Consider the following 27184-nt stretch of genomic DNA (forward strand, 5'->3'; position numbering starts at 1 on the left):
GTCCAGTTTACTATCACTTGACCCAGGGTTGTTCCCAGCCTATAGTGCGACTCAAGGTTCTTTGGTAGACTATTGCATTGGTCCATTCATTGAAGATGAACGCAATGCGACATCCTTTACTAGGCTCACCCACCAACAGTGCAGGTGCTGAACTGCTGATCCGAATGTATAGGTAAAAAACCATATTATGCGTTTTCATCAATAAATAAATGGCCAAAATAAAATTAATTGGGGGCCCTCTAATACATTCTTTCATGGGGCCCAGAATCTACAGCTACGCCCCTGGTCATGTCACTGTGATCTAGATGTGCAGAACGTTAGATCTGAGGTCATGTGGAGATAACAGCCCAGTGTGATGTGTGTGTTTATCCACTGAGTGCAGACTATGATGTTCAGGAGAGTGTCTGCTTAGCCTGTTATATCATTGCTGTGTCATTGCATTTCCCCCCAATTTTAGACGCCGCTCTTTCCGCTCCCACGATAACGACCGCGGAAGAAGATGTGGCGGAAAACCGCATCGGTACCCCCAGCCCGGCTTCCCGGAGAGACATTCCCAACGGCACGGATGATGGGCGCGCCGCCGGACAGCGTGCAGCTGACGGTGTGGAGCTCACAGGAGCAGGGCGGGGCCTGCGGGGGGGCGGCGCCCGAGGCGTCGGACACGGGGGGCAGGTGCTGCTGCGGGGGGGGCGGCGCCCGAGGCGTCGGACACGGGGGGCAGGTGCTGCTGCGGGGGGGCGGCGCCCGAGGCGTCGGACACGGGGGGCAGGTGCTGCTGCTACTGCTGCTGCTGCTGCTGCTGTGTACGCGGGCGTGTGCTCGCTCTGTGCTCGGTCCTGGCCTCGCTGCTGCTCGCCGCTGCTCTGCTCTACGCGCTCTACTTCGTTTTTTTGAAATAATATTTTTATTGATTTTCAATAAATTTATTGATCATTGAAGCTATCAGCTTTTTAGCAGCTGTAAGACCGGATAAAACTATAGTCTCTTTAGCTGTATAGGGGCTGCATACTGAAAGACATCATTCAACAGCAATACAGAGGGATGTACAGGTATATTCAGAAGTAAGAATTCTGATAATTGTAGGGTCACTTCTTCCCAGAATGTCTTAACAGGTGGGCAATCCCAATACATGTGCATAAATGTACCCTCATCCCCATTTGTACATAAAGAACATATAGAATCTTGTCTAAGTCCCATTCTGTTCAATCTTATAGGAGTCAGGTATGTCCTGTGAATATAATTAAGATTAATTTGTTGATGATCCGGGTTGCGTGATGCAATTGGAACGTTTGCCCAGGTATGAAGTGTTTTGATCTCTCTCCAGCAGGGCTGCACAGGGCAGGGCACTCACACACTGACATGGAGGGCTAAAGGCCAAAATCAAATAATGTGCGATGAGTCAAATAATGCACCAGACATTGATAATATAATTAATGTATAACAAGTAAATCGATTAGATTAGATTAGATTAAAATGTATTGTCATTATATAGCACAAGTACAGTACAATGAAAATAATCCAACCACAGTGCAAATGTAACAGTAAAGTGCAATAGTAATATGCATGTACAGGTGATTAAACTGGGTATAAAATATATAAATGAGTACTACTAGTGCTCCCAATGTACAAATGGGGACGAAGGAACATTTATGCACATGTATTGGGACTGCCCACCAGTTAAGACATTCTGGGAAGATGTGTCCCAACAATTATCAATACTCGTATTTTGGAATATACCTGTACACCCCGCTGTATTGCTATTGAATGATGTTTTTGAGTTTGCAGTGAACCCACAACTAAAAAGATTGGTTTTATCGGGTATCACAGTAGCTAAAAAACTGATTGCATCACGTTGGTTTCAACCGGAAAAAATGTGCCGGAAAGTGTGGTTTCTTACATATCTTGATGTGATATATCAAGAAATATCAACAGCAAGAATTCTAGGGCTCAATGAATCCAAAATGTTAATGTGGTTAGAAGTGGTGGAGAGAATAAAAGCTAGCCTATAATGGTGATGTCTGGTTAGGAGTGAGGGATAATGGAGGTACTATCCAAGAGGGGGTCCGGGAGGGGGGGATTTGAGCTGGAGCATATGTGTGTAGGGTTTTAGAAAATAGGTATTCGGGGTATATTATATACTAACATTTATATAATTGTAACTTCGCTGGATATACACGGTATACGGTTAAAATGTTATTATTGACTATTTTTGTTTTATCCTGTTTCTGTACTTGCATATATTTTAACCACCTTTACTGAAAGTTTCATTATACATTGTGTGTTGAGTACTGACTTTTAATAAGTTTTGTTTTGCAATAATAAAAAAAAATTAAAAAAAAAAAAAAATGAGTACTACTGCGTGTGGTGTTATCAGATGTGTACAGAGTTGTAATACCAATAGTACAGTGGTATAGGTATAAGGTAGTATGGTTGTAGTCATACTGACCAGCAGCGTAACTAGTAAGAGTAAGTAAGGGATAGGTACAGATATAGATACTGTATAGTATCTACAGATATGTAGATAAATAACAGTGTCTTAGGGCAAATGTCAATGTGTTGAAAATCTAATAATTCTCTGGAACCCTTTGGAGGGCCAAAAATAATGTTATGGAGGGCTACATTTGACCCGTGGGCCCTACTGTTGGCAGCCCTGCTCTACAGCTACTCAAGGAATCATGACCTCCTCTGACACCACCTCCTCTGAATGTACCCTCTCTCTATACGTCACAGATCGAATGAGAAAAGGGATAGTGCTCAATCTCAGAGTATCTCGGTTAGCCTCCTCACCTCTCCAGATGACTTGTTGCTTTCTGGGAAAGCAAATGGGACTCATATCCAGGTAGGCTAAACGCACCTAAAATGTGTTTACCTCCCTTTTCTTTTCTTTTTTTTACATTGTTTACCCACCTTTTTAAACTGATATAAACTGTAGTATCAGGTACATCAAAATGGGCCTCCCTAAAAGCCAGGTATGTCATGCATAAACCCACCTCCTTACCTCAACCTCAACGGACCTCATTACCAAACCTAATCGCCCATTGGATTGCACGTGAATACCACAGGCTCTTTCTGAGGGAATAAAACAAAAACAACGCTGATGATCAACCTCACAGTGTTGATCATCAACCGCTGTTCAAAGTTTAGCCACCCTTTATTTTGCCACCGCATCACTGGAGAAGCAGAGCAGAAATAAATACTTGAGAGAAAAGAATGAGAGAAAACAAGGCAGGAAGGGACGTCTGTTTGAGCAGCTGTGCCTGTTTAACTAACATTGCCTTCTCAGATTTTAGGGCGGGTCAAATTCAGTGGAGGTCTCAGCTCCTGGCCTGCTGCACTCATTATAGCCCACAGCTCACTGCTGACTCAGACATACCATCACCCTCACTCTTCAGACACCCCGCTGACAGAGGAGCCCTGCTCGCCTGCCAAGAGTCACCTCTCTGTTATTTACTAGAGAGTTAGAGGGTATAAGAGTGGAGACAAATGCCGTCATTAAAGGTAGAATCTGTAATGCTGTCAAACAGCAACCCCTACGCAAAATGGCCCCTCTTGGCACTACACACACTAAACACATTTTTGTTTTGTTTTGGTCGGATGTGTGAGTTGGAGTTGAGTGGGGGAAGGGGTTAGGGAAGGCTCTGCCAAGTGAGGTTTGGAGAAATTAACAGTATATTAAGTTACTATATAGCTATACATTATATTATAAATATTAGTGGTCAATAGATGAATTTTTTCTTTTTTTACTAATTAATCTCACAATTTTCTAGATTAAAAATAGCATTTTTCTACTTAAGACCGACGCTTGTAACAGATATTTACTTGAGTAAAATCATGGAATTAATGTAAACACAAAGAAAGTATATTTAGATTCAAAGACTATTCTAATAGCTTTCTTTGAATACAGTTTCTCTCCTGTGAAATACAAATGTTCAACAAAACCATCAACATTGACTCAGCTAGACCTAATTATTTCCCTTTTGATCCACTTTTTCTCCCCATTTTTCAATTTTTTCTCCCATCCCAATTTCATATTTCCCTCCCCTGTCTTGAACGTTGCTAGACTATGCCTCCCACTGGTCGACTGTAGTGAGGATAGAAGCCTTGCATCACGTGTCCCCTCCGTTACACAAGGAGGCAGCCTGTCGCATCTTTTCACCGCAGCAGCTCGAGCTCTCAGTGGCGAGGAGTAACGCGTGGGAGGCTCACGCTGCCCCCAATACTTCCTGTTTCCGGCGCACCGGCGTCACCCAACCGACCTGTAGGAGTCGCTGTCCACAACATCCAATCCCCACCCACCGGCTTTCCCACCCTCTAACACTGCCAATTGTGTTAGTATGACGGCCGGCCAAGCCGGTAGCAACGCCGAGAGCTGGGCTCGATACCAGCATCTTCTGCGTTAATGGCAAGCGCCTTGCCCACTGTGCCACTCAGCCGCCCAGCTAGACCTCTTTCTTATATCCGCGGCGCTAACAGAAATAAAAACAACCCAGGCCTATGTTAAAGTGCAGATTGGCGATAATGTCTTGTATGAACTACCAGTAATATAAATCATATTAACAAAGAAAAAATGTCCATCTTCATGTCAGATGATTTTCAAAAAGGTGCACGTGTCAATGCAAAAAAAGAACAAGCAAATATACTGCTGAAAGTTCAGAATGTTTTTTTTTTGTATCTACTTTTTCTCCCATTTTCTATTTTTCTCCTATCCCAATTTCGTATTGTCCAATTCTACCCTCCGCTGTCTCGAACGCTGTTAGGCCATGCCTCCCACAGGCAGTGATGCGTTGCTCATGGGACGAGGTTGCAACCAAAGTTTTGTGAGCAGAAGCGCGTGCACGCACACGCACGGATGTGCACGCGCGTGCACGCACACGCACGGATGTGCACGCACATGCACGTATGTGCACGCGCGTGCACACAGGAATGCGCTGCACTCGACTGATGCACCAACTCGCAGTACCCACCTGGCTACTTTGCATATCAATAGCGCCGGTCGTCAGGTGTTACATTCCATTCGTAGAGGCAATTAGGCACTGTTTTTAGTCTGTCTTTATGCGAGGGAACATTTATGCGCATGCGCGGGAGCGCACGTGGCGTCATTAGCGTGCGTGCAACCAGTGTTGATATGAGCATCGCAACACTGCCCACAGGTCGGCTGCAATGTGGACGAAGCCTTGCATCACGTGTCCCCTCCGGTACACGAGGAGGCACATCTTTTCACCTGTACAGCGCGATCTCTCAGCGGCGAGGGTCTGCGTGGGAGGAACACGCCGCCCCCGTTGCTTCCTGATTCTGCTGCGCAGGCGCACCAACCGACCTGTAGGAGTCGCTGTCCACAACGTCCGATCCCCACCCACCAGCTTCCCACCCCCTAATACTGCCAATTGTATTAGTATGAACGACCAGCCAAGCTGGTAGCAATGCCGAGAGCTGGGCTCGAACCCAGCATCTCCTGCATTAGTGGCGAGCGCCTTGCCCACTGCGCCACTTAGCCGCCCGAAAGTTCAGAATGTTGAAGATTTTTCACTCCATAGATTAATCTAGATACATTTATTTTAATGCTTTAAATAATTTAAATGAATCTCCAAAGTTAAAGCATTCATTTTGACAGCCCTAAAATATATATATATGTAGCAGCCTGAAAATATTGTTTATTATTCAGAACTGCTGACTTGCCTTTTTATCTCCTCTTTCTGAACCAAGACATTCTAATTAGTTTCATTGATATTCGCACGAACAATGACACAAGCGTCTTCTTCTTCTATTACTAGATTCTGTTCTGCAGTCCTTTTCCCTGTGGAGCTAGTGGGCGACCAGCAGGGGGCGGTGGCAGCCAGAGAGTGTCGGGGAGAGATGGAAGGAGATATATGGGAGCGGAAGGAGATAGATGTTCTCTTGACCGTGAATGGTTGCAGCCACAACGGGCGTGTGCTTTGGAATAGCCCCGTTGAAGAAGTGAAGCTGGAGAGCCCCGTGGGATAGCGACGGGTGATAGGTAGTACTTGCTAGTTGACGTGATACCCTAGAAGTACCAGCGATAGTGTGTGAGCAAACAGTGCAGAGCCAAGCACTAACAGTATCGGGTTATAGCAGTTACTGTGTGCGGTATAAGTAGCGTGCGGCTAATAACATATCTGAGTCCTTAGTAGTCGGGTTATAGCAGTTACTGTGCCGGTATAGAGTGCGAGCCCAGATACGTGCGTGGACCTACAAACAGTCTGCTCCGGCCGTCAGCAGCTGTCTTCACCGGCGTTCTGCATCAGCTCTGCACCGGCTGTGAGCAGCCAGCACGGGAGTCGTCCTGTCCAGCAGAGGTCGTCATCGCCCAGCACACACTCTCAGCCAGCACTGCCTCTCTGCCCAGCTCCGCCTGTTAGTGTCCTCGCCGAGAGTGCTCGACGCCATCTTGCCTCCCGGACAACAGTGGCGCGGCGAGGCGGCCATTTTAGATGAGTATAAACGAGCGTCTATGCTCCGGAGCCTTACACCGTACACAGGCTGGTGCAGCCCGCGGGCGAAGTTAACATTGCTAACTACAGTTCATAAGGGGAACCCCAGACAATATATGCCGGCATTAGAATAGGACTTTTGCAAGGTATTAGTGGGCCCACACTTTTGTTTTCTTTCCTTTCCTTTGAGCGTGATAACATGTGTGTTTAATAATATTTTCCCATCCAATTAACCCTTTCCCTGTGGGGAAGTTACAGACCTGGTGCATTATAATTAAGTAAAATAAATAAGCCTTTTGAGGTATTATTCTGGCCGTATAATTAAAGCCTTTGGAGGTATTATACAGGGTGAAGACCCAGACGTGGGTGATGAGTCAAACACAGTGAAGTATATTATCCCTGATATTAACCCAGAGGTGGGTGTATAATATACGTGTTTATGAGGTATTGAGTTACACACAGGAGCTATAGTAGGACTTCAGTCCATTCGACCACTCCTATTAAATAATTGTAACTGAACAGTACAATTAATATAAAGACTTCAATGGGGTTCTGTGTGCGTGTCCATTCCTGTGCCCAGTATTAACTCTTTTGGTGTGGGTAACGTTAATATAATTAACCCTTTCCTATTCCACCTTTCCCTCTTCATTGTAAGGTTTCTAGGGTCATTGGGGGAGGGTACTGCTTGCGGGGGTAACTCAGAGTATTTAATTACAATTCAGTCACGAGGTGTGGGAGGGTTTAAGGAGCAACTGGGGGGAGTGGGAGCGTGTTGGGGAGTACTGCTGACCGCCCTGCTGCAGGGAAGGAAGACCAGAGTACCAGACCAGGTTGGTAAATCCCGGGCCCCATCCACTCACACTACCAGCCTCCAGTCGACGCCCCAGGCCCAAAGACGAGGGTGCAGTCAGACAGAGTTCTGCTGTGTCCAGCTACCTCGTGACTGTCAGCAACCGTTCCCACGAAGCAGGGATAATCCACCCTGCTACATATAGTAGCTTATTATGGGGCGACAGTGGCTCAGGAGGTAGAGCGGATGGTTCCCGGTTCGATTCCTGCTCCTCCCGGGCAGTGTGTCAAAGTGTCCTTAAGCAAGACACTTAACCCCTAATTGCTCCCGATGAGCAGGTTGGCACCTTGCATGGTTGCCTCCGCCATTGGTGTGTGAATGTGTGAGTGAATAGGTGGAGGAACAAAATTGTAAAGCGCTTTGATAAAAGCGCTATATAAATGCACCATTTACCATTATAGTGGGAAACCTCTCCTGGCAGAGGTGTGGCCAACAATAGCAACCCCTCTCCTATCCACACTCATTCAACCTTTATTTAATTATCAGGGATACATTAAGGGGTGGGCCATCATTTTCAATGATGCCAAGATCATATTAGTCATGAACATAATTATAAAATCAACACAATGAAATAAAACTAAAAACATGATTAAAGACAATTACATGTATTGGATTCTAAATAATTTGTCTAAAATGGCCCATGGTTATCAAAGTAGCAATATTTAAAGGGACACTTCACCAAAAACAATTCAAATGAATTTTGCACATAATTTTACACATCCGAAAACTCTAAACAGTTTTGCACACATTAATTTAGTTAGACAGTAATTGAGAGTAAATTAGTTTGAATATGGCCATCAGTCCATGAAATCCTTGCTCCATGAAATGATGTAGATGAAAAAATAGCAATACATTGTTTTATAGGGATTGCTACCTTATAATTTCATTGAGCTGTAATTAACACAACACAATGATTCAATGTCCCTGATGACATCACTAAAAACGTTTATTATTGACATGTTATATGCATGTTGCATGCATGTATCCCCTCCCTACTTCCCATCTCCCCATGTGGAATGCACCCGATTGGATAAACTTTCTGCTAGTTGAGAGGTCCGTTTTTTTGCTCCAGTTTGCTCGCTTGACATCTTTCTCTTTTTCAACATGAAGTTGCACCTAACATATGTCCATTTTGCTCAAAGTGTTTGAAGCATTTTCTGCACTCATGTGTATTTCCTCAACCAGAAAGATGTACCTGTTAGCGGTCAGTCATAGGTACTTGTTAGCCGTCACTCAATACAAAATATATACCAGTATGGGTTTAGGGGAAATAGAACTACATATGCAGTGATGGAGATGGTAGAAGAAATAACAAAAGCAGTTGAAAATGACGAGTGTTCTATTGGTATTTATATTATTGACCTATGAAGGTTTTTGATACAATAGATCACAGCATATTAGTGAGAAAACTGCATGGGATACGAGGTATAGCTAACTCTTGGCTGAAGAGCTACTTGGAAAACAGACAGCAATGTGTGCAAATTAATGACACTGTCAGGATTTAGGAAGGTCCTTGTGGAGTACCCCAGGGATCTGTGATAGGTCCAAAACTTTTTATACTTTATATTAATGATATGTGCAATGTTGCTGAACTGTTAAAGTTTGTTATTTTTGCAGACTATACACATTTATATTGCTCAGGAAGCAATTTAAAGGAACTTTTGTTTGATATTGAAAGAGCTTGAAATTCTCAAAACTTGGTTTGATGTTAATAAATTGTCTCTCAATATTAAGAAAACTGGTTTTTGGTAATCGAAAAGAAATAGAGGGGGACATCGAGTAAAAAATATGTGATGTAAAAATAGAAAGAGTTTCTGAGATAACATTCTAGGGGTAGTTATTGACCAGAAATTAACATGGAAACAACATGTTAACTATATATTCAATTGACCTATATAAACACTTTAAAGATAAATTAGTGACCCCCCTTTTTGAAATGTACCTAGAATCCTTTGAAAATGGTTACCTACCCGCATCAATGAAAGAGGCCCTGATTATCCTGCTCCCAAAACCAGGCAAAACCAATACTAAATGCGAGAACCTCCGTCCTATAAGTTTGATAAACAACGACACCAAAATCCTTAGTAAAATCTTGGCCAAAAGAATAGAGAACGTACTCCCAGAGATAGTGGGAGATGATCAAAATGGATTCATAAAAGGGAGACAGGGATTTCACAATGTCAGACGGGTCTTCAACATCCTATACAACCAAAAAGGAGAGAGGGACACAGGTCTTCTCTCGCTCGATGCGGAGAAGGCCTTCGATAGGGTGGAATGGGCTTATCTTTTTGATGTTATTGATCGATTTGGATTTGGAAATTACTTTTGTAACTGGATCAAATTACTACACCTAAACTCTGTAGCTGAGGTACTAACAAACGAAGTGACATCTAAACCCTTTAATATCACCAGGGGTTGCCCTCAAGGCTCGCCTTTATCACCGCTTCTGTTCATTTTAGCTATCGAACCGTTAGCAATAGCAATCAGGGCTAACAGACAGCTACATGGGATTGAAATCGGTAATAACGATCACAGAATAGCCCTTTTTGCGGACGATGTCATTTTGTTCCTAAAAAACCTAGATACATCGATACCCGCACTGCTCGATATAATTGATAAGTTCGGTAGTATCTCCGGATATAAACTAAACGCCTCAAAATCATAACTTATGCTGCTTAATGACAACGAGAGAAAAACCGCTGACCAACAAGAATTTCCTTTCAAGCTCTCGAACAGCTTCACTTATCTGGGCATCAAAATAATACCCCAAATAGAAAATATAGCATCAATAAACTATGAACCTATGATAGACTCTGTATTCAAATCCATAGAGAGATGGATGTTCTTGCCCATCTCTGTGATAGGGAGGATAAACATACTAAAGATGTCCATACTACCAAAGTTCCTATACTTATTTCAAAATATCCCTCTGGCACCACCGGTAGGAATGTTTGGATAGATTGCGTCTCTCATCTCAAAATGTATATGGCGCAAGAAATGTCCTAGAGTCCGCCTATCTCTGTTGTATCTTCCATTCGATGCAGGGGGGTTGACCTGTCCTAACCTTCATTGGTATTACCTGGCTGCACAATTGAGAACTATAATGTTTTATTTTTCTAAGGAAGAACCACCATCATGGATGGGAGTGGAAGCATACCCAATGCAACTACCACTACATTTATACATGTATTCAGCTGAGCCAAAATATTTAAGAAAACATACTACACACCCCATTGTGCTCAACATGATTAATGTATGGTATGAGGTAAAGAAATGTATGAAAATAAACAACTCCATGTCGCAATTCAGCCCAATCTGGGGAAACGTCTCATTTAAACCAGGCAAACTGGATGCCGGATTCAAACTATGGACAAAAGAAGGAATAAGTAAAATATCTGACCTTTACAAAGATGGGGTCTTGATACCTTTTGAGGAACTATCAATAAAATACAGCATCCCAAGGAAGCATTTCTTTAAATACTTGCAACTGAGAAGTTTCATTTCCTCTCTGCAAAACCAATCACTGGCAATTCCTACACTTTCATCTTTAGAAAAAATTATCATCAAGAACTGCAATAGCAAAGGCCTGTTATCAATGTTCTATAACTGGATTGTATCTGGTTCAGACGAGACGTCATTATCTAGATTGGAGTCATGGAGGCTGGACTTGGGAGAGGAGATCTCAAACGAGGACTGGAACAGAGCATGCGAGGAGGCTCAGACACAGACAGCCAACACTAGCTTAAAACTACTTCAATACAAATGGCTGATGCGGACTTATATAACCCCTGTCAAACTGAATAAATACAACAGCAACACACCAGATAGGTGCTTTAAATGTACCAAGGATCGGGGAACTTTTATACATTGTATTTGGGAATGTGACAAAATCAAGAAGTTCTGGGGGGAGGTGGTGAATAAAATCAAAGATATCCTGTCAGTGAATATCCCACTAGACTCCAAAATGATATTGTTACATTTATATCCAATAAATCTGAACCTGAGAACCAAACAATTTAAATTTATTGATTTTGCTATACTACAGGCAAAAAGAACAATAGCTTTCAATTGGAAGAAAATAGACGCACCCACAATCGGTGCTTGGATTAAAAACATGGCACAATGCATGTCTATGGAGAGAATAACGTATATCCTCAGGAACAATATAGAGATTTACGAGGATATATGGAAACCATTTAATGAATATCTGAGAAGGGAAGATATAGGAGGGCTGCTATAGGATGAGTCCCCCCGCTCTCTCCCGCGGTCAGCCGTGACCCGGACCCCGGGAGAGACCGGAGACACGTCAGTGAAGGTGTTGTAAAGATGTCATTTATTTTTATTTCTTTCTTTCTTTTTATTTTTATGTACATTTTCTTTTCTTTTCAATTATTTATATTTGTGTACGAGCTATTCTAATGGAGGTACCAATGAATGTACATATTATTTCTGTATGAGAACAGTAAAAACAAAATCAAAGATGCTAAGAGAGAGAAAAGGGGAGGGGGGAGGGGGTATGTGGGTATACGTATAATCTTGTGGAGAAAAGGAATTAAGAATAACTGACGACAATGAAAACCTGAAATGTGTACTGTAAAACCCAATAAAAATATTGTACTATAACTATATATTCAAGGGAAAATATCTAAGTCAGTAGCAATATTGTATAAATGTAAGGATATATTAAACTACAAAGCCTTGTACATAATTTACTGCTCACTTATACTTCCTTACATATCTACTGTGTGGAAGTATGGGGGTCGACATTTAAAAAGACTGTAAATCCAATAGTTTTACTGCAAAATCGGGCCATTCGGAACCTTTTTTTAAGGCTGGTTACTATGACCACACAAATCCATTGTTTATAAAGTCTCATGTTATGAAATGTAATGATTTGGTTTATTATAAAATTATGCAAATAATGTACAGAGCTAAACCAAAGTTACTCCCGGACGGGGTGCAAAGGCTTTTTTCAATACATGAAAGAAAATATGAGAGATATTTGTAAATTTACTGTTCAAAAAGCTAAGAAAGGGATTAGGTGTATTTCTATTATTGGGGTTAACTTGTGGAACAATGCTGATATACAGTTAAGAATGAGTAATTCACTTTTGGTTTTTAAGAAAATGGTTTGTAAAGCTATTTTGAAAACTACAAAGGTGAATAATACTGTTTTTTTTGCTATTTTCTTTTAGAATACTGTTTGAGTCTTAATTTTGTTAAGAATATAGGACAAGACTTCCGGTATGAGAGCAGACGGGTAACACTCCGGGTGGAGCTCCTGGTCAAAAGAGTGAAAAACCGATGAAAAAGGACCCGAAAAGTGAATAAAAATTAAGATGCAAACAAGAAGGAAGGAAGGAGAGAGAAATGGAAGACTCACGGGAAGAGGAGAGTTTGATGGAGCAGAGCCCCCGAAGCGAGACCGAGAAGGGACAGGCGGAGGAAGGAGGAGGGTCGGCTGAGACAGACAAGGAAATGCCAGGATGGGCCGTGGTCATGCAGGCCGGGATATTGGCGACCATAACAGCGACCATAAAACTGAACACGGACACGATAAGGAACGATATTGGGAAGTTACGGGAGGAATTGAGGAAGGAACAGGAGGACTTCAGAGGTGAAATAAATACAGAACTCAAAATGGTGGAGGGGAAGATGGCGGAGCAGCACAGAAACGTAACCGAGTTACAAACAAGAATGGCGCAAGCAGAAGAATGGAACACAGAGATACACGAGGTATTAACAAGTGCGATTCAACAACAAGAAAAGATGGAGACAAAGATGTCGGACATGGAGGGGAGGTCACGGAGAAATAACATCAGAATATGGGGATTGAAAGAAGGAGTCGAAGGGGAATCGGTGACCCAATATGTGGAAAAGCTTATCAAAGAACAACTGAAGGAGACGGGACTGGAAAAAATTGAGATACAGAGGGCCCACAGGGCGTTGGCTCCGAGACCGAAACCGGACAGACCACGAGGGCGGTGATTATTAACTTTCTGAGATTCGAGGTTAAGGAATTGGTACTCAGAACCGCGTGGACCAAGAAGATAGAAATTGAGGGAAAAAGTCTGTCGTTTGATCACGATTACTCGACAGCGGTGGCAATAACACGCAGGTCTTACACGGGACTGAAGAGAATTCTGAAAGAAAATAGAATGAAATTCCAATCACCCATGACCTCGCTAAGGATTCACTGGAAGGAAGGGACGGTGACATACGCGACGGCGCGGGAGGCGGCGGGGGAGATGAGGCGACGGGGGATGCAGATGGCGGAGGACGGAGAGGGAAGGAGACAGGAGGACCAGATGCTGAGCCTGCAGCAGAGATTGGAGAAAGCACGCAGGTGGTCCAGAGTAGGAGACCGAAACCCGGGAGAGGAGGGAGGAGAGAGGAGAAGGCCGAGGTGAGACGTGACAGACCGAAGGCGGAGACAGACGAGGAGGCCAGAGACGGAGAAGGAGGGGAGAGGAGGCGGGAGGAGACGAATGGATGAGTACACGCACAAGAGATTGAAAAAAACTATCCAAATAGAGACAAAATATAGAAACTGAAATAACATATGTATACATGAACACACATTCCCAGGTAGAGGCAGGATATAGGAACAAACATAACATAAACATGGACACATAATACACATACTGATGAAGGAAATAAATGGAAATATAATTAGGTATAATAGACGGAACGCAGAACATATTGAAACAAATACATAGACACACGCTGCGAGTGACACAGTTGGAAGGAATTAAGGGGATAAATAAACATCACATAGAAAATAGAGGGGAGGAAAAGAAAGTAAGAGGGGTACACAGAGGACACCACACACGTGTTTAGGAGGAAGGAGAGACATTGGAACATATGAGCCACATTGAGAGGGACCTAGGAAATGGGGATCTTTGAACAGAATGAAAGACAGAGCGCTTTTGACCAGGAGCTCGACAGCACTAAAAACAGTAAGAAGGCTGGACAAATATGACGAGCGGATGGGGGCAAGGGTTTCAGACCCCCAAGCCGTCAGGAGGAGGCCTCTCAATAGGAGAGCAGTTACTCCTCACCCACCAGCAGGGGACAGGGGGGGACAAAGGGACCCCCCGAACGCCTTGGGAGCACTTTATGTAAAGTTTATGTTTTTTATTTATGTTAATCATTATATGTATTCGGTGAAGAGAGCGGAGGCTACAACCGGAGGGGGGAATAACTGTGACATGGGGGGGACTAACAGATGAAAGAAGAAGAAAGATGACAAAGGTTAAAGGGATAAAAATGATGTCGTTAAACGTTAATGGAATGAATAATACGATAAAGAGGGGCAAAGTGATGTTGAAGTGTAAAAAAAGTGAGATGGAAGTGATTTCTTTGCAGGAGACACATTTGATAGCACAGGATCATGAGAAACTGAAAAGATTTGGATATGAAAATGCATACTATAGTTCCTTTAAATGGACCCTGAGGAGAGGAGTAATTACGTTAATCAAAAACAGTCAAATTTGAATTGATCAAGGAAGTAAGAGACAAGGAGGGAAGATTTGTTCTGGTGAAGGGGAAAATGGAGGGTCAAATGGTAACGTTAGTGAATGTGTATGCACCACCGGAGAGTGAGAGGGCGCTATATGAGAACATTTTTGATATGATAGTGATGGAACTAGAAGGGATATTGATATGCGCAGGAGATTTTAATGTGGTACTGAATCACGACATAGACACCAAGAGTACTAAGAAGAGACGGACACAAATCAGCAGATATATGAATATTCAAATGACGGAAATGGGAATTACGGACGTTTGGAGGGGGATGCACGCCATGGACAGGGAATACACACATTACTCACACCCACACGTGACATATGCGAGAATATACTATTTTTTGATGACGACGGGGGACAGTTATAGGGTACGGGAGAGTAGAATAGGAGTAGCGGACATATCGGATCACAGTGCCATATATCTGACAGTAGATCTAGAAGGGAGACGGAGGAACACAATCTGGAGGCTAAATGTAGGAATACTAAATAACAAGGGGGTGGTGAGTCAGATCAAGGAGGAGATAGCCAGGTATAAGGAGGAAAATGACAACAGGGAGGTAGACCCGAACATTCTATGGGACACACTGAAGGTGGTGATAAGGGGGAAATTGATGGAGAAGACAGCAATGCTGAAGAAGGCCAGAACGGAGACATATCACAATCTGATAGGGAAGCTGAAGGATCTAGAGAGGAGACACCAGATATCAAAAGAACAAGAAACGCTCAGAGAAATCAAGGAAGTAAAGGCCAGGATAAATAGGGAATTATTGACGGAAATAGAAAAGAAAGCGAGGTTCATGAAACAAACGTACTATGAAGGGGGACCAAAAGCGACCAGACTGTTGGCTAGGAGAATTAGGATGCAACAGAAGCTAAACACGATACACACAATAAGGGATACAAAGACTAATGAAGTATTGAGGGACCCAGCTGAAATAGAGAAGACATTTAGAGAATACTATGAGAAGCTATACACAAAGCCAAAGGCAGCGGGAGAAGAGGAAATAGAAGCTTATCTGGAGAAGCTAGAGTTACCATCGATAGGGAAAGAACAGAATGAAGAATTAAATAAAATAATTACGGAACAAGAAATGGAAGAGGCAATTAGTAGAGCTAAAAACAACAAATCTCCGGGGAGCGACGGATTCCCATCGGAATTCTACAAGACATTTAGAACAGAATTAGCACCCATGTTAGGGGCGGCATTCAGACACACGATGGAAGAGGGCAAAATGCCCCCCTCGTGGAAGGAAGCCATAATCACCACGATACCGAAGGAAGGAAAGGATAGAGAATTATGTAGTAGTTTCAGACCTGTGTCCATACTCAACGTGGATTACAAGATGTATACATCAATAATATCAAAAAGATTCGAGACGTTTATGCCAGACATTATAGATGAAGATCAAACTGGATTTATTAAAGGGAGACAGACACAGGACAACGTGAGAAAGACATTACACATAGTGGAGGAGATACAAAAACAAGGAGGTAGTGCGGTATTGATTCGCCTAGATGCAGAAAAAGCATTCGACAGTGTGAGTTGGACATTTTTATATAAAACATTGATGAGATTCGGACTAAACGGGAGGGCAATGAAGATGATCAAGGCGCTATATATCAAGAACCGACAGCGAGGGTTAAGGTGAATGGCAGAATGACGGATAGAATCAGATTAGAGAGGGCTACCAGACAGGGATGTTGTCTATCACCAACGCTCTTCGCAGTTTTCATAGAACCACTGGCACAACTGATCAGACAGAACGAGGACATCAAGGGAGTAAGGATAAAGGGAACGGAATATAAACTAGGCCTATTTGCGGACGACGTGATAGTATACATGAGACAACCAGACAAGAGCTTCCCGGCACTGATGGATCTACTGAAGGAATATGGCCACTACTCAGGATACAAACTAAAAGTGACAAAGACACAGACCTTAGCATGGAACTATACCCCAACGACGGAAATTAGGGAACAGTACGGGATAAGATGGGACATGGACAAGATTAAATACTTAGGGGTGAACATCACGAGAGGGGTGGGGAAACTGTTTGAGGCGAACTATACACAGATAAATCAGAACATCAAGAGAGACTTAGAGAGATGGACAGTAATGCCCTTGGACTTCAATTCAAGAATAGAGGTCATTAAAATGAACATACTATCAAGATTACTGTACCTGTTCCAGTCGCTACCGATACAAATACCACAGAATCAATTCTAACGACCACCCCTAGGCATGGTTTATTGGTCACAAACCACTCCTGCGCGTGATGTAATGCTTAAATATGAGGCAAGATGGAAAGACATTGAAAAAGAAGGGGAGGGATACAAGATACAAGCTCTGGTGGGAGATAGGGAACTATTCAAAGAAAAGGAGGGACTGTTAGATCCAATCACCAAATGCACCTTGACCATATGGAACAGAGTAGTAAAAACACACAAATTGGAGAAACAGACAGGGGTTCTGAGATGGGTAGCACATGACAAGAGATTCAAGCCATGGAGGTTGGACCACGGATTCAGGAGGTGGGAGAGGGGGGGGGGGGGGGGGGGGGGAGGGCAACAGCGATATGCAAAATGATAGAGAAGGGGGAAATGCAAACATTACAAAAATTAAAGGAGAAATTTGGACTAGAAAACAGGGACCACTTCAGATATCTACAGATTAGAGATTACTATAATAAAGAAATAACAGGGGACAAGGACGAAGAACAGAATGGAATAATTAAGATGATAGTAAGGGCATACGAAGGAGGGAAAGGAAGGGTAATATCAGCACTTTACCGGGCTATAATGACCAGCAAGGGACACACGACAGACTACATAAGGGAGAAATGGGAGAGAGAACTAGAGATAGGAATAACAGGGAAGGAATGGGGTAACATATGCGAGGTGCAACATTCAACAACAGGATCGAGGATATGGAAAGAGTTTGGATGGAAAAACATAATCAGATTCTTTATAACCCCAGAGTTGAAGGGAAAATATGCACCAACACAAAGAGCATGCTGGAGGATGTGTGGGAAGGAGGGGGCAAATCACACGCACATATTCTGGGGATGTCAGAAGCTGAAGGGGTATTGGGAGGAGATAGGGGAGGCAATGATCAGAATATTAGGATACGGATTACCACAAACAGGACTGGTGCTTTACTTAGGGGACCTGACACACGAGGGAATACAAGGGGGGGACAAATATTTAATAAAGATAATGTTGATAGCGGCCAGAAAAGCAATAACGAGACTGGTAAAAGGAAGACCCACCGACAATAGCACAATGGGTAGGAATAGTAGAGGAGATACAGGATATGGAGAGGATAACGCACATGCTGAGGCTACAGGAAGAGAAATTTGGGGAAAGATGGGGAAAGTGGGAGGATTATAAAGGGAACGAAAACGACATCACAGAGGAAGAACCAAATGCAACACAAGAGGGTGAAGGGTAAAGGAGGAAAGAAGTTCAAGGAGGGTCTCTGAACCCATGTCACACACTTTTGCTTTAGTTAGTATTTTCTAATTAAATTTTTTTTGGGTATTACAATTGTTTTATGTTTTTGGTACTTTATTATTTATGTCTGTTTAACAGTGTAGTATTAATATTCAGGGATGATGTGGTTTGTATATGGGTGAATCAAAAGGCAAAGAGAAATTTAATAAAAAAAAAAAAAAAAAAAAAAAAGGGGGCGAAGGATAAGGGAAGAAAGAAGTTCAAGGAGGGTCTCTGGACCCATATCACACATGTATGCCTTAGTCAGTATTTAATTTTTTTGAGTAGGTATTATATTTGTATACCTGTTTAAGGGCGGTACACAATCAGTCTTTGTATTAAGTACCAGGAAAAACAACTGAAGTGGAACCAGATAACTAACTGAAGTGGAACCAGATAACTAACCATGCTAACCATGTAACCATTTATGTGCACTGCATTCTTTCTTATTGTGTTGTTAGTTTCATTTTTGTGTAAGTGTTGTTTGTCTATAAATGTTAATAAAAATTTAAGTTAAAAAAAAAATATATATAGGACAAGCATGTATAAGCTTTATACTTCAGTCTGTACCTTTTCAGTCACTGTAAAATCAAATATTGTTAAATGATTGTGCATATTGTATTGTGTGAGATGATGACTGAATATAATACTAGTCATAGGTACTCATTAGCAGTCAGTCATAGGTACTCATTAGCAGTCAGTCATAGGTACTCATTAGCCATCAGTCATAGGCTATGAGTAGTGATTTTTGCTTGCATGTAAACACTTGTTATTTAATTTAATAAAATTATTATTTTTTAACCAGGAAGTACCATTGAGATACAAGATCTCTTTTGCAAGGGAGACCTGGCCAAGATGACAGCAATATATCAGACAGCAATAAAATGTGCGGTACATCACACAAGAACATAATAAAAGTGCATGTATACAATATATGTAAAGAACAAAACAGAATAGTCTACATAATAGTAAAAGTGTATGACAGTAAAATACAGGGTAATACAGTAATTTAGCAGTTTTGCAGTTGGGACCCGACTACAGAAAGCAGACATTCTTCTTGTTCTTGTATGAAGTTATGCAATACACATTTAAATAAACATTTTTAAAGAGAGCCCAGGGTATGTAAGTGGATATGGTCCTTTAGCCCATTCCATGCCCAAGGTGCAAAGCTTGAAAAAGCTGTTCTTCCTAGTTCATTGTGTTTTTTTTTTTTTTAAGTAGCCATCTTGTGGACCTGGTATGGTAGCTGCTAGAAGCAAAGCTAATTAGATTGGAAAGATATAGGGGAAGCTTCCCTAGGATGGCCTTATATATAAAAACAAACATGTGGGATTTCCTCCGTACGTACAGAGGTCCATCCTACCAGGTAAAGCACACAATGGTGAGTAAGCCCTTTGGCACTAATGATGAAGCGCAGAGAAGCATGGTACACACTGTCTAGCTTTTTTTTTAGCAGTGAAGAGGCTATTGGTGTAGTCAGCCTCCTCAATAGGGTGGCATATTTATTCTTATAATATGGCATATTATGGAATGCCTTGCAAGCAATGTTGAGATTAAATGCTTTATTCTCCAGTCACTTAAACTAGTGTTAAACTTTTATCTCTTGAGTGTCTTCCTGTCAAGTAGATCTGTAAATATAGCTCATATAAAAGTTATTTTTTATTTATACATTTTCCATGATACCAAAAGGACAGAATTCTGGACACCAAGTTACTTTGAAAGCCTTTATTATCAGTAAATACAAAAAATACTTTTTCTTGAGGCCAGATAAATAGTATTTATACGGTATGCCATTAACTTCATATCTATCTTTACTGTAGTCATAATTTCATATCATTTAATTATATTGGAGGGGGGGGGGGTATAGGCATGAACACTTTTGAAAAGTGTCACACTACATCTTAAAAAGGTGACAGATATATATCTTAATACCATAATCACATTTATCAATCAAAAACTCTATTCAAAGTGGCATGAAAGACAAACAAATTAAATAAAATACAGAACAGAAAAATCCATCCATTAAAACTTCAGTGATCTTTGTTTTTGTTTAACATACAATAAAGCGTTTGGACAAACCTAGAATTCCCAGCCAGTCTCAATTCAGAAGCATTGTCATACATGCCCATGGAATGCAGTACAAAAACGTGTCTACATATATATATAATATACATACTTATATATATTTATATATACTGATGTTACATTTTACACATTTCTTTTCTTCGACTGAGGGACCCTCTCCCATCCCCTAAAGGTCTTGTGTACAGCAGAGAGGGGGAGAGAGATGGGGGAGATGGAGGCGTTACACAGTTTATAGTAAAAGTATGACAATGGTGACGTCACTATTAAAGGATAACTCCACTTTTTTGGGAAATTAGCTTATTTAACATCTTCCCTGGAGTTAGACAAGAAGATACATACCTTTTTTGTCTCTGTGCGTGCATTTTAGCTTTGGGAATCGACGCTCTGTTAGCATAGCTTAGCTTCATCACTGGAAGTGAGGCAGGACAGTAGCCTTACAGTGCCTTACAGTGTATTGCAAGGTCTGACATTGACCAAACTTGATATGCATGACCTTGGTGGGCTCTAGGTCAACTCCTGAAAAGGGGGTCAATGTCAGACCTTGCAATCAAAAGTTAGGGGGCGCACTGAAATTATGGCAAGGGTTATTAGCCCCCTAACTTTTGATTGCAAAGTCTGACATTGACCCCCTTTTCAGGAGTTGACCTAGAGCCCACCAAGGTCATGCATATCAAGTTTGGTCAATGTCAGACCTTGCAATACACTGTAAGGCACTGTAAGGCTACTGTCCTGCCTCACTTCCAGTGATGAAGCTAAGCTATGCTAACGGAGCGTCTATTCCCAAAGCTAAAATGCACGCACAGAGACAAAAAAGGTATGTATCTTCTTGTCTAACTCCAGGGAAGATGTTAAATAAGCTAATTTCCCAAAAAAGTGGAGTTATCCTTTAAGCGGACCACTCATGTACATATCAAACACCTCCTGGGGGGAACTCGCTCACTTAAATGCATGGGGGTATATGGGCTATGGACTAAGGCACTAATAATAAGAATAATTACACTACTGACTTACCAGATGACCAGTGGACCCAAACACAAAACGGTGGACACAACGCATACAACTCGGAATTCAAAACCCCCCACCCTCTCAAAATACTGAATAGAAGGAGCATCATGAACGGTTTGCAGTAGGGGGGGGTTAACTCTATTGTCTCAGAATGAATCAGGGCATTCTGAGCGTTTTATTCCATTATTGTATATGAATGCAGTGAGGAGCTTGAACCACAAAGCCATGCATCATGACCACCTAGCGTGTCGGACTTAACCTCACGATAGACTCTATAGTAAGACTAGCCAGGACCACTACAATCAAACTTGGCCAAAGAAGAAAAAAAGGAAAAAGGTTCATCTACTGTGGCAAGGTAGCATATTCACGAACAGAGCGCACTGGTAAGAATACGAGAGAATGACCAAGATGGAAATAGTAAGTCGAAAAACACTAGCTGCGGGTGATCCAATATTGCTGGACTTATTCTAATATATTCCATTATATCCCTGTGGGGAGAAGGCCTCATCATGAGGGGAGGACAACGCCTTCTCTGTAAGACCGCAGTACAGTCAGGAGAAGTCGGTGAAGAGGTACTTCTTTGCATTCCACGCATATTCATTCAAGATGTCTGGGGCGAACATGAAAAATATCACACTTTTGTCTGAGGTGTTCACAATCAATCACAAAAAAAAAAAAAAAAACATTGCAGTTCGTCTGAATTCGTCACTCAATCTATTCCTATTCAAAGCAAAGTGCACCACCAATGACACACATTGTTTCTCCTACATTATTTCTTTGCATTTCTTTAAATCTGTACAGTATTTCAGAATGTGGGAAAGTGTCGTTTTTTGTAGCTAAGAGAAAACAAGAGCGCCCCCTAAAGCACCGTCAGTGTTATTGCATCCATGTACTTGCCGTGTGTGCAATGGTCCAGGGAACCGCTGCGGTTCACTACAGGCATTGTGTTGCTTAACTGCTCAATAGTAATGTAATGTCTTCAATCAGTAACTCTTAAGTCCTATGTTTAAAAAAAAAAGAAAAAAAAAGCACTGGCAGTAGTGGGAGTAACACAATGGGAACATATCCTGATATGGAGTCACAGACTACATATAATTGTACAGTAGGCTACAATAACACCTATAATCAAGGGATCGTTAAAACATCTAGTATTTTCAACTCAGCTTAGAAATGGGGAGACTTTATGTTTACATCTATTGCAAGATTAAAAAGTGTCAAAAAAAAGAGAAAAAAGATGCTTACACCACCATTGTGGACAGAGGGGTACTTAAACAAAATAATATTGTCCGTTATTGAAATATATGGTCCGAAAACATCCAACATTCCATGTCCCGTCTGTCTTCCTGAAATACAAGTAAATTGAGGGACCCACATGACTCAAATGGATATAAAAATGACCAAATGTACTGAATTCCAAGACTTGGAGCGCACATTCATAAACAGTAAAGACTCTTACAGTAACATAGTATCAATATACATACCAGTGCTTATGCGGAGTCATATTTCGTATTGACAACGGTCCGCTAGTAGTCGGACGCTAGGTACGCATGGACAGAAATATTGTATGGTCCACAGACAGACATGCCTATGCGGACATCTGCTGCTCTCCACTGTTGCCTTCCACTATGGACTGTAGTGGATACCGGTCCCTGAAGGCTGTGGCTGGACTATGAAAGGGCCTCAATCCTAAATCTTGTCACATTTTATGAATATGAACTTGAGTTTGTAAAAAAAAATATATATATAATAAAAGAAAAATAATGAAAAGAAAACCAAAAGCTTTAGGTCAAACATGACATCATGTCTTCTGCACCCTTTTCCCCGAACATATTCACACATTCTGTATCAGATAAATCATTCATAGTAGTTCGCTGTACATTTAGGACATTATAGCTGTTCATTCATTTCAATGCATTGCTTAGTATATCGAGATATTATTTGCTCCGTGATGCCAGAGTAGAGGATGTTGACTTTTCCCTGGATGATAGTCTTATAGGACTAGAGGATGTTGACCTTTCCCTGGATGATAGTCTTATAGGACTAGAGGATGTTGACCTTTCCCTGGATGATAGTCGTATAGGACTAGAGGAAGTAGACTTTTCCCTGGACGATAGTCGTATAGGACTAGAGGAAGTAGACTTTTCCCTGGACGATAGTCGTATAGGACTAGAGGAAGTAGACTTTTCCCTGGATGATAGTCTTATAGGACTAGAGGATGTTGACCTTTCCCTGGACGATAGTCATATAGGACTAGAGGAAGTAGACTTTTCCCTGGACGATAGTCGTATAGGACTAGAGGAAGTAGACTTTTCCCTGGACAATAGTCGTATAGGACTAGAGGAAGTAGACTTTTCCCTGGACGATAGTCGTATAGGACTAGAGGAAGTAGACTTTTCCCTGGACGATAGTAGTGTAGGACTAGAGGAAGTAGACTTTTCCCTGGACGATAGTCGTATAGGACTAGAGGAAGTAGACTTTTCCCTGGACGATAGTAGTGTAGGACTAGAGGAAGTAGACTTTTCCCTGGACGATAGTAGTGTAGGACTAGAGGAAGTAGACTTTTCCCTGGACGATAGTCGTATAGGACTAGAGGAAGTAGACTTTTCCCTGGACGATAGTCATATAGGACTAGAGGAAGTAGACTTTTCCCTGGACGATAGTAGTGTAGGACTAGAGGAAGTAGACTTTTCCCTGGACGATAGTAGTGTAGGACTAGAGGAAGTAGACTTTTCCCTGGACGATAGTCTTATAGGACGAGAGGAAGCAGACTTTTCCCTGGACGATAGTCGTATAGGACTAGAGGAAGTAGACTTTTCCCTGGACGATAGTCGTATAGGACTAGAGGAAGTCGACTTTTCCCTGGACGATAGTCGTATAGGACTAGAGGAAGTAGACTTTTCCCTGGACGATAGTCGTATAGGACTAGAGGAAGTAGACTTTTCCCTGGGCGATAGTCGTATAGGACTAGAGGAAGTAGACTTTTCCCTGGACGATAGTCTTATAGGACGAGAGGAAGCAGACTTTTCCCTGGACGATAGTAGTGTAGGACTTATTAGTAGTAGTTGGTTTGAAGACGTTTTCCAAGTAGGCTTGATGTGGATTCTCCATCGGAACCCACTGAGGAACCCGCTGAGTTGAACGCAACAGATAATTTTAAAGTCACTTTAAAAATATTTATGCCGACTTACGCCTACTCACTCATGCAATGACCACACACACACACACACACACACACACACATACACAATGTGGTCTAGCAATAGTGTTGAGGTGGTGGTTAGTTGTCGTCTTCTCGCAGCTCACTGGGCAGGAACTTGTACTGTTGCTGTCTGATCTGAGCCAGCTTCCTCCTGGCGTCCTCCAGCTCCCTCTCCTTCCTCAACATCTCCTCCTGGGCCGCAATGATCTGGACAGACCACATGCCATTCATTACCATACATTTACAATACAGATGACACGCAAAACCTACGCTACATTAGTAAAAAAAAAAAAAAAAAAAAAAAAAAAAGTTTAGGTCACAGGAACTAGCTGGCATTATTAAGATTTCCATTGGACAAGCATTAACTTTTTTTTGGTCCACTTTTTCTCCCATTTTCTATATTTTTCTCCCATCCCAATTTCGTATCATCCAATTCAACCCTCCCCTGTCACGAACGCTGTTTCTTGCCTCCCACAAGCCGGCTGCAATGTGGACTAAGTCATACATAGCACAAGTCCCCTCCGGTACTTGAGGTAACAGCAGTCGCATCTTCTCACCTGCGCAGCTCGATCTCTCAGTGGCGAGGAGTAACGCGTGGGAGGCTCACGCTGCCCCCGACACTTCCTGATTCTACTGCGCAGGCGCACCAACCGACCTGTAGGAGTCGCTGTCCACAACGCCCGATCCCCACCCATCAGTTTCCCACCCCCTAATACGGCCAATGTGTATTAGTATGAACGACCAGCTAAACTGAAAGCAATGTGGAGCGCTGGGCTCGAACAGGCAAGCCCAGCGTCTCCGTCATTCGTGGCGAGCGCCTTGCCCACTACGCCACGTAGCCGCCCAGACAAGCATTAACAATGTGATCTGTAGAAGCCAAAACTGACATTATTAGAGGTTGTATTGCCATATCGCTGCTGTCGGGACAAAACCTCATAACTCCAAAAACCCAACTTTTCAGCAGATGAAAAAAACTAACACAGATTTGAGGGTGAATAGAGTTAGGAGGTTTAGACAGATGATCGGTTTAATGCTTTCCTATTGTTTAAACTTTGTAAAACCCACACACACATATGGAGGATGATCTACGGAGTTGATTTATATAATAATAAAAAAAATTCAAAAAATGGAGTTATGAGGTTTTGTCCCGACAGCAGCGATATGTTATATTTTATGCATTTGTTTGGATTTATGTATTTATGTTGAGTTCTGCCTGTATACATTGTGCCTGCCAGCCTGCCAAATTGGGTTTGTGGCATCAGTTCCCGTTGCTCACCAGTAGATGACTTACTTAGCTACTTAATGGGTAACGGACTGATGACAGCAGGTGTGTTTGGTTACCGGCAGAGCCTAACAGTTTTTGACCGTCACGTCACGTCGACACGGCACGTTGTTTGGTTATCGTTTTGTTTGTAGTGTATAGTGTTTGTTTGTTCATTTGAAGGTATTAGCGTTTACTCATATCACATGCAAATTGTGCATTCGGTAATTATGATAATAATTAATAATAATAATTAATAATTTTTTCTCCTTTTTTCCATTTTTCTCCCATCCCAATGTTAGTCGTTATGCCAATTCCCAATACCCTTCCTGGTCATTGCGCACTCTACCCCCTACCGTCGGTCTGGGAGGGCGGAGACTATCACATGCTTCCTCCGACACATGTGTAGCCAGCCCACCACTTCTTTTCACCTGGCAGCGCGGACTCTCACTGGGAGAGTGTAACGTGTGGAAGGTCACACTACCTCTCTTAGATCCTTCCCTTGCTGTGCAGGCGCCCCGACCGAACTGTAGGAGTCGCTGTTTACAATGACCAGGACCCACCGTCGCCGGGTTTCCCACCTGCTAACACTGCCACCTGTCTCAAACCCTGCCCCTTTTCTTGATCCTCCAATCACAGCTGTCGCTTACCTCTGACTTCCTCGTACAAACGTTGTTTGTACGAGGAAGTCAGAGGTAAGCGACAGCTGTGATTGGAGGATCAAGAAAAGAGGGCAGGGTTTTGAGACAGGTCCTTTGTGTTAGTATGGACGGTCGGCCAACCCAGAAGCACCACAGCTGGATTCGATCCCACTGTCTCTGTGGTGGTAGGCAGACGCTTAGTCCGCTGCACTACCCGGCCGCCCACTAGGGATCAATATTAAGACATTCATTTTGGTGATTCATTTGAAAACCTTATGGAATTAATTGCATGGCCCAGGTCCCATAACTTCCACATGCAGCCGCAGTGCGAAGGTTTGTTTACCTTCTATGATGTTTATGTTCCTGATAACTCTGACATGCAGACCGAGAGAATAATGAGCGACCAGACATCCCCTGAATGTCTTATTTCTTTATATCCATTTTCCTGACCTTTGGATTAAACCATGTTGTAAACACAATGCAGTCTTTCCCAGTGAAGCAACCAGTATTAACACTATCAGTGCCACTTGTTAACATGGTAAAGCATGGTTGAATGCCACCACCCACGTCAATGATAGCGTTGTGAACGCATAATCTCTGTCGTAAATTATGGCTATGTGTCTAATCTGCCCATCGTTTATCAATGACTTGTTTGCAGTCAACATTGTTGAAA

The 27184-nt window shown here is 42.3% G+C and overlaps 2 protein-coding genes across 2 annotated transcripts in view; one reads left to right on the plus strand and one right to left on the minus strand.

Annotated features, from left to right (window-relative positions):
- The window catches only part of LOC311246889 (uncharacterized protein), a gene marked incomplete at both ends in the record, with an annotated part of 2219 nt that extends 1320 nt beyond the window's left edge, over positions 1–899 (plus strand). The window contains 2 exons of the mRNA XM_084337130.1: positions 458–601; positions 673–899. Coding sequence (XP_084193256.1) covers positions 458–601; positions 673–899 — 371 coding nt within the window. The remainder of the gene's footprint in view (positions 1–457; positions 602–672) is intronic.
- Positions 900–24687: 23788 nt separating this feature from the next.
- Positions 24688–27184, minus strand: part of LOC311247127 (talin-2) — a gene marked incomplete at its 3' end in the record, with an annotated part of 264901 nt that continues 262404 nt past the window's right edge. The window contains exon 56 of the mRNA XM_084337443.1: positions 24688–24816. Within this exon, the coding sequence (XP_084193569.1) occupies positions 24688–24816 (129 nt within the window). The remainder of the gene's footprint in view (positions 24817–27184) is intronic.

Source organism: Notolepis coatsorum (genome assembly GCF_963971535.1).
Source record: "Notolepis coatsorum genome assembly, chromosome: 20".
Lineage (NCBI taxonomy): Eukaryota > Metazoa > Chordata > Actinopteri > Aulopiformes > Paralepididae > Notolepis > Notolepis coatsorum.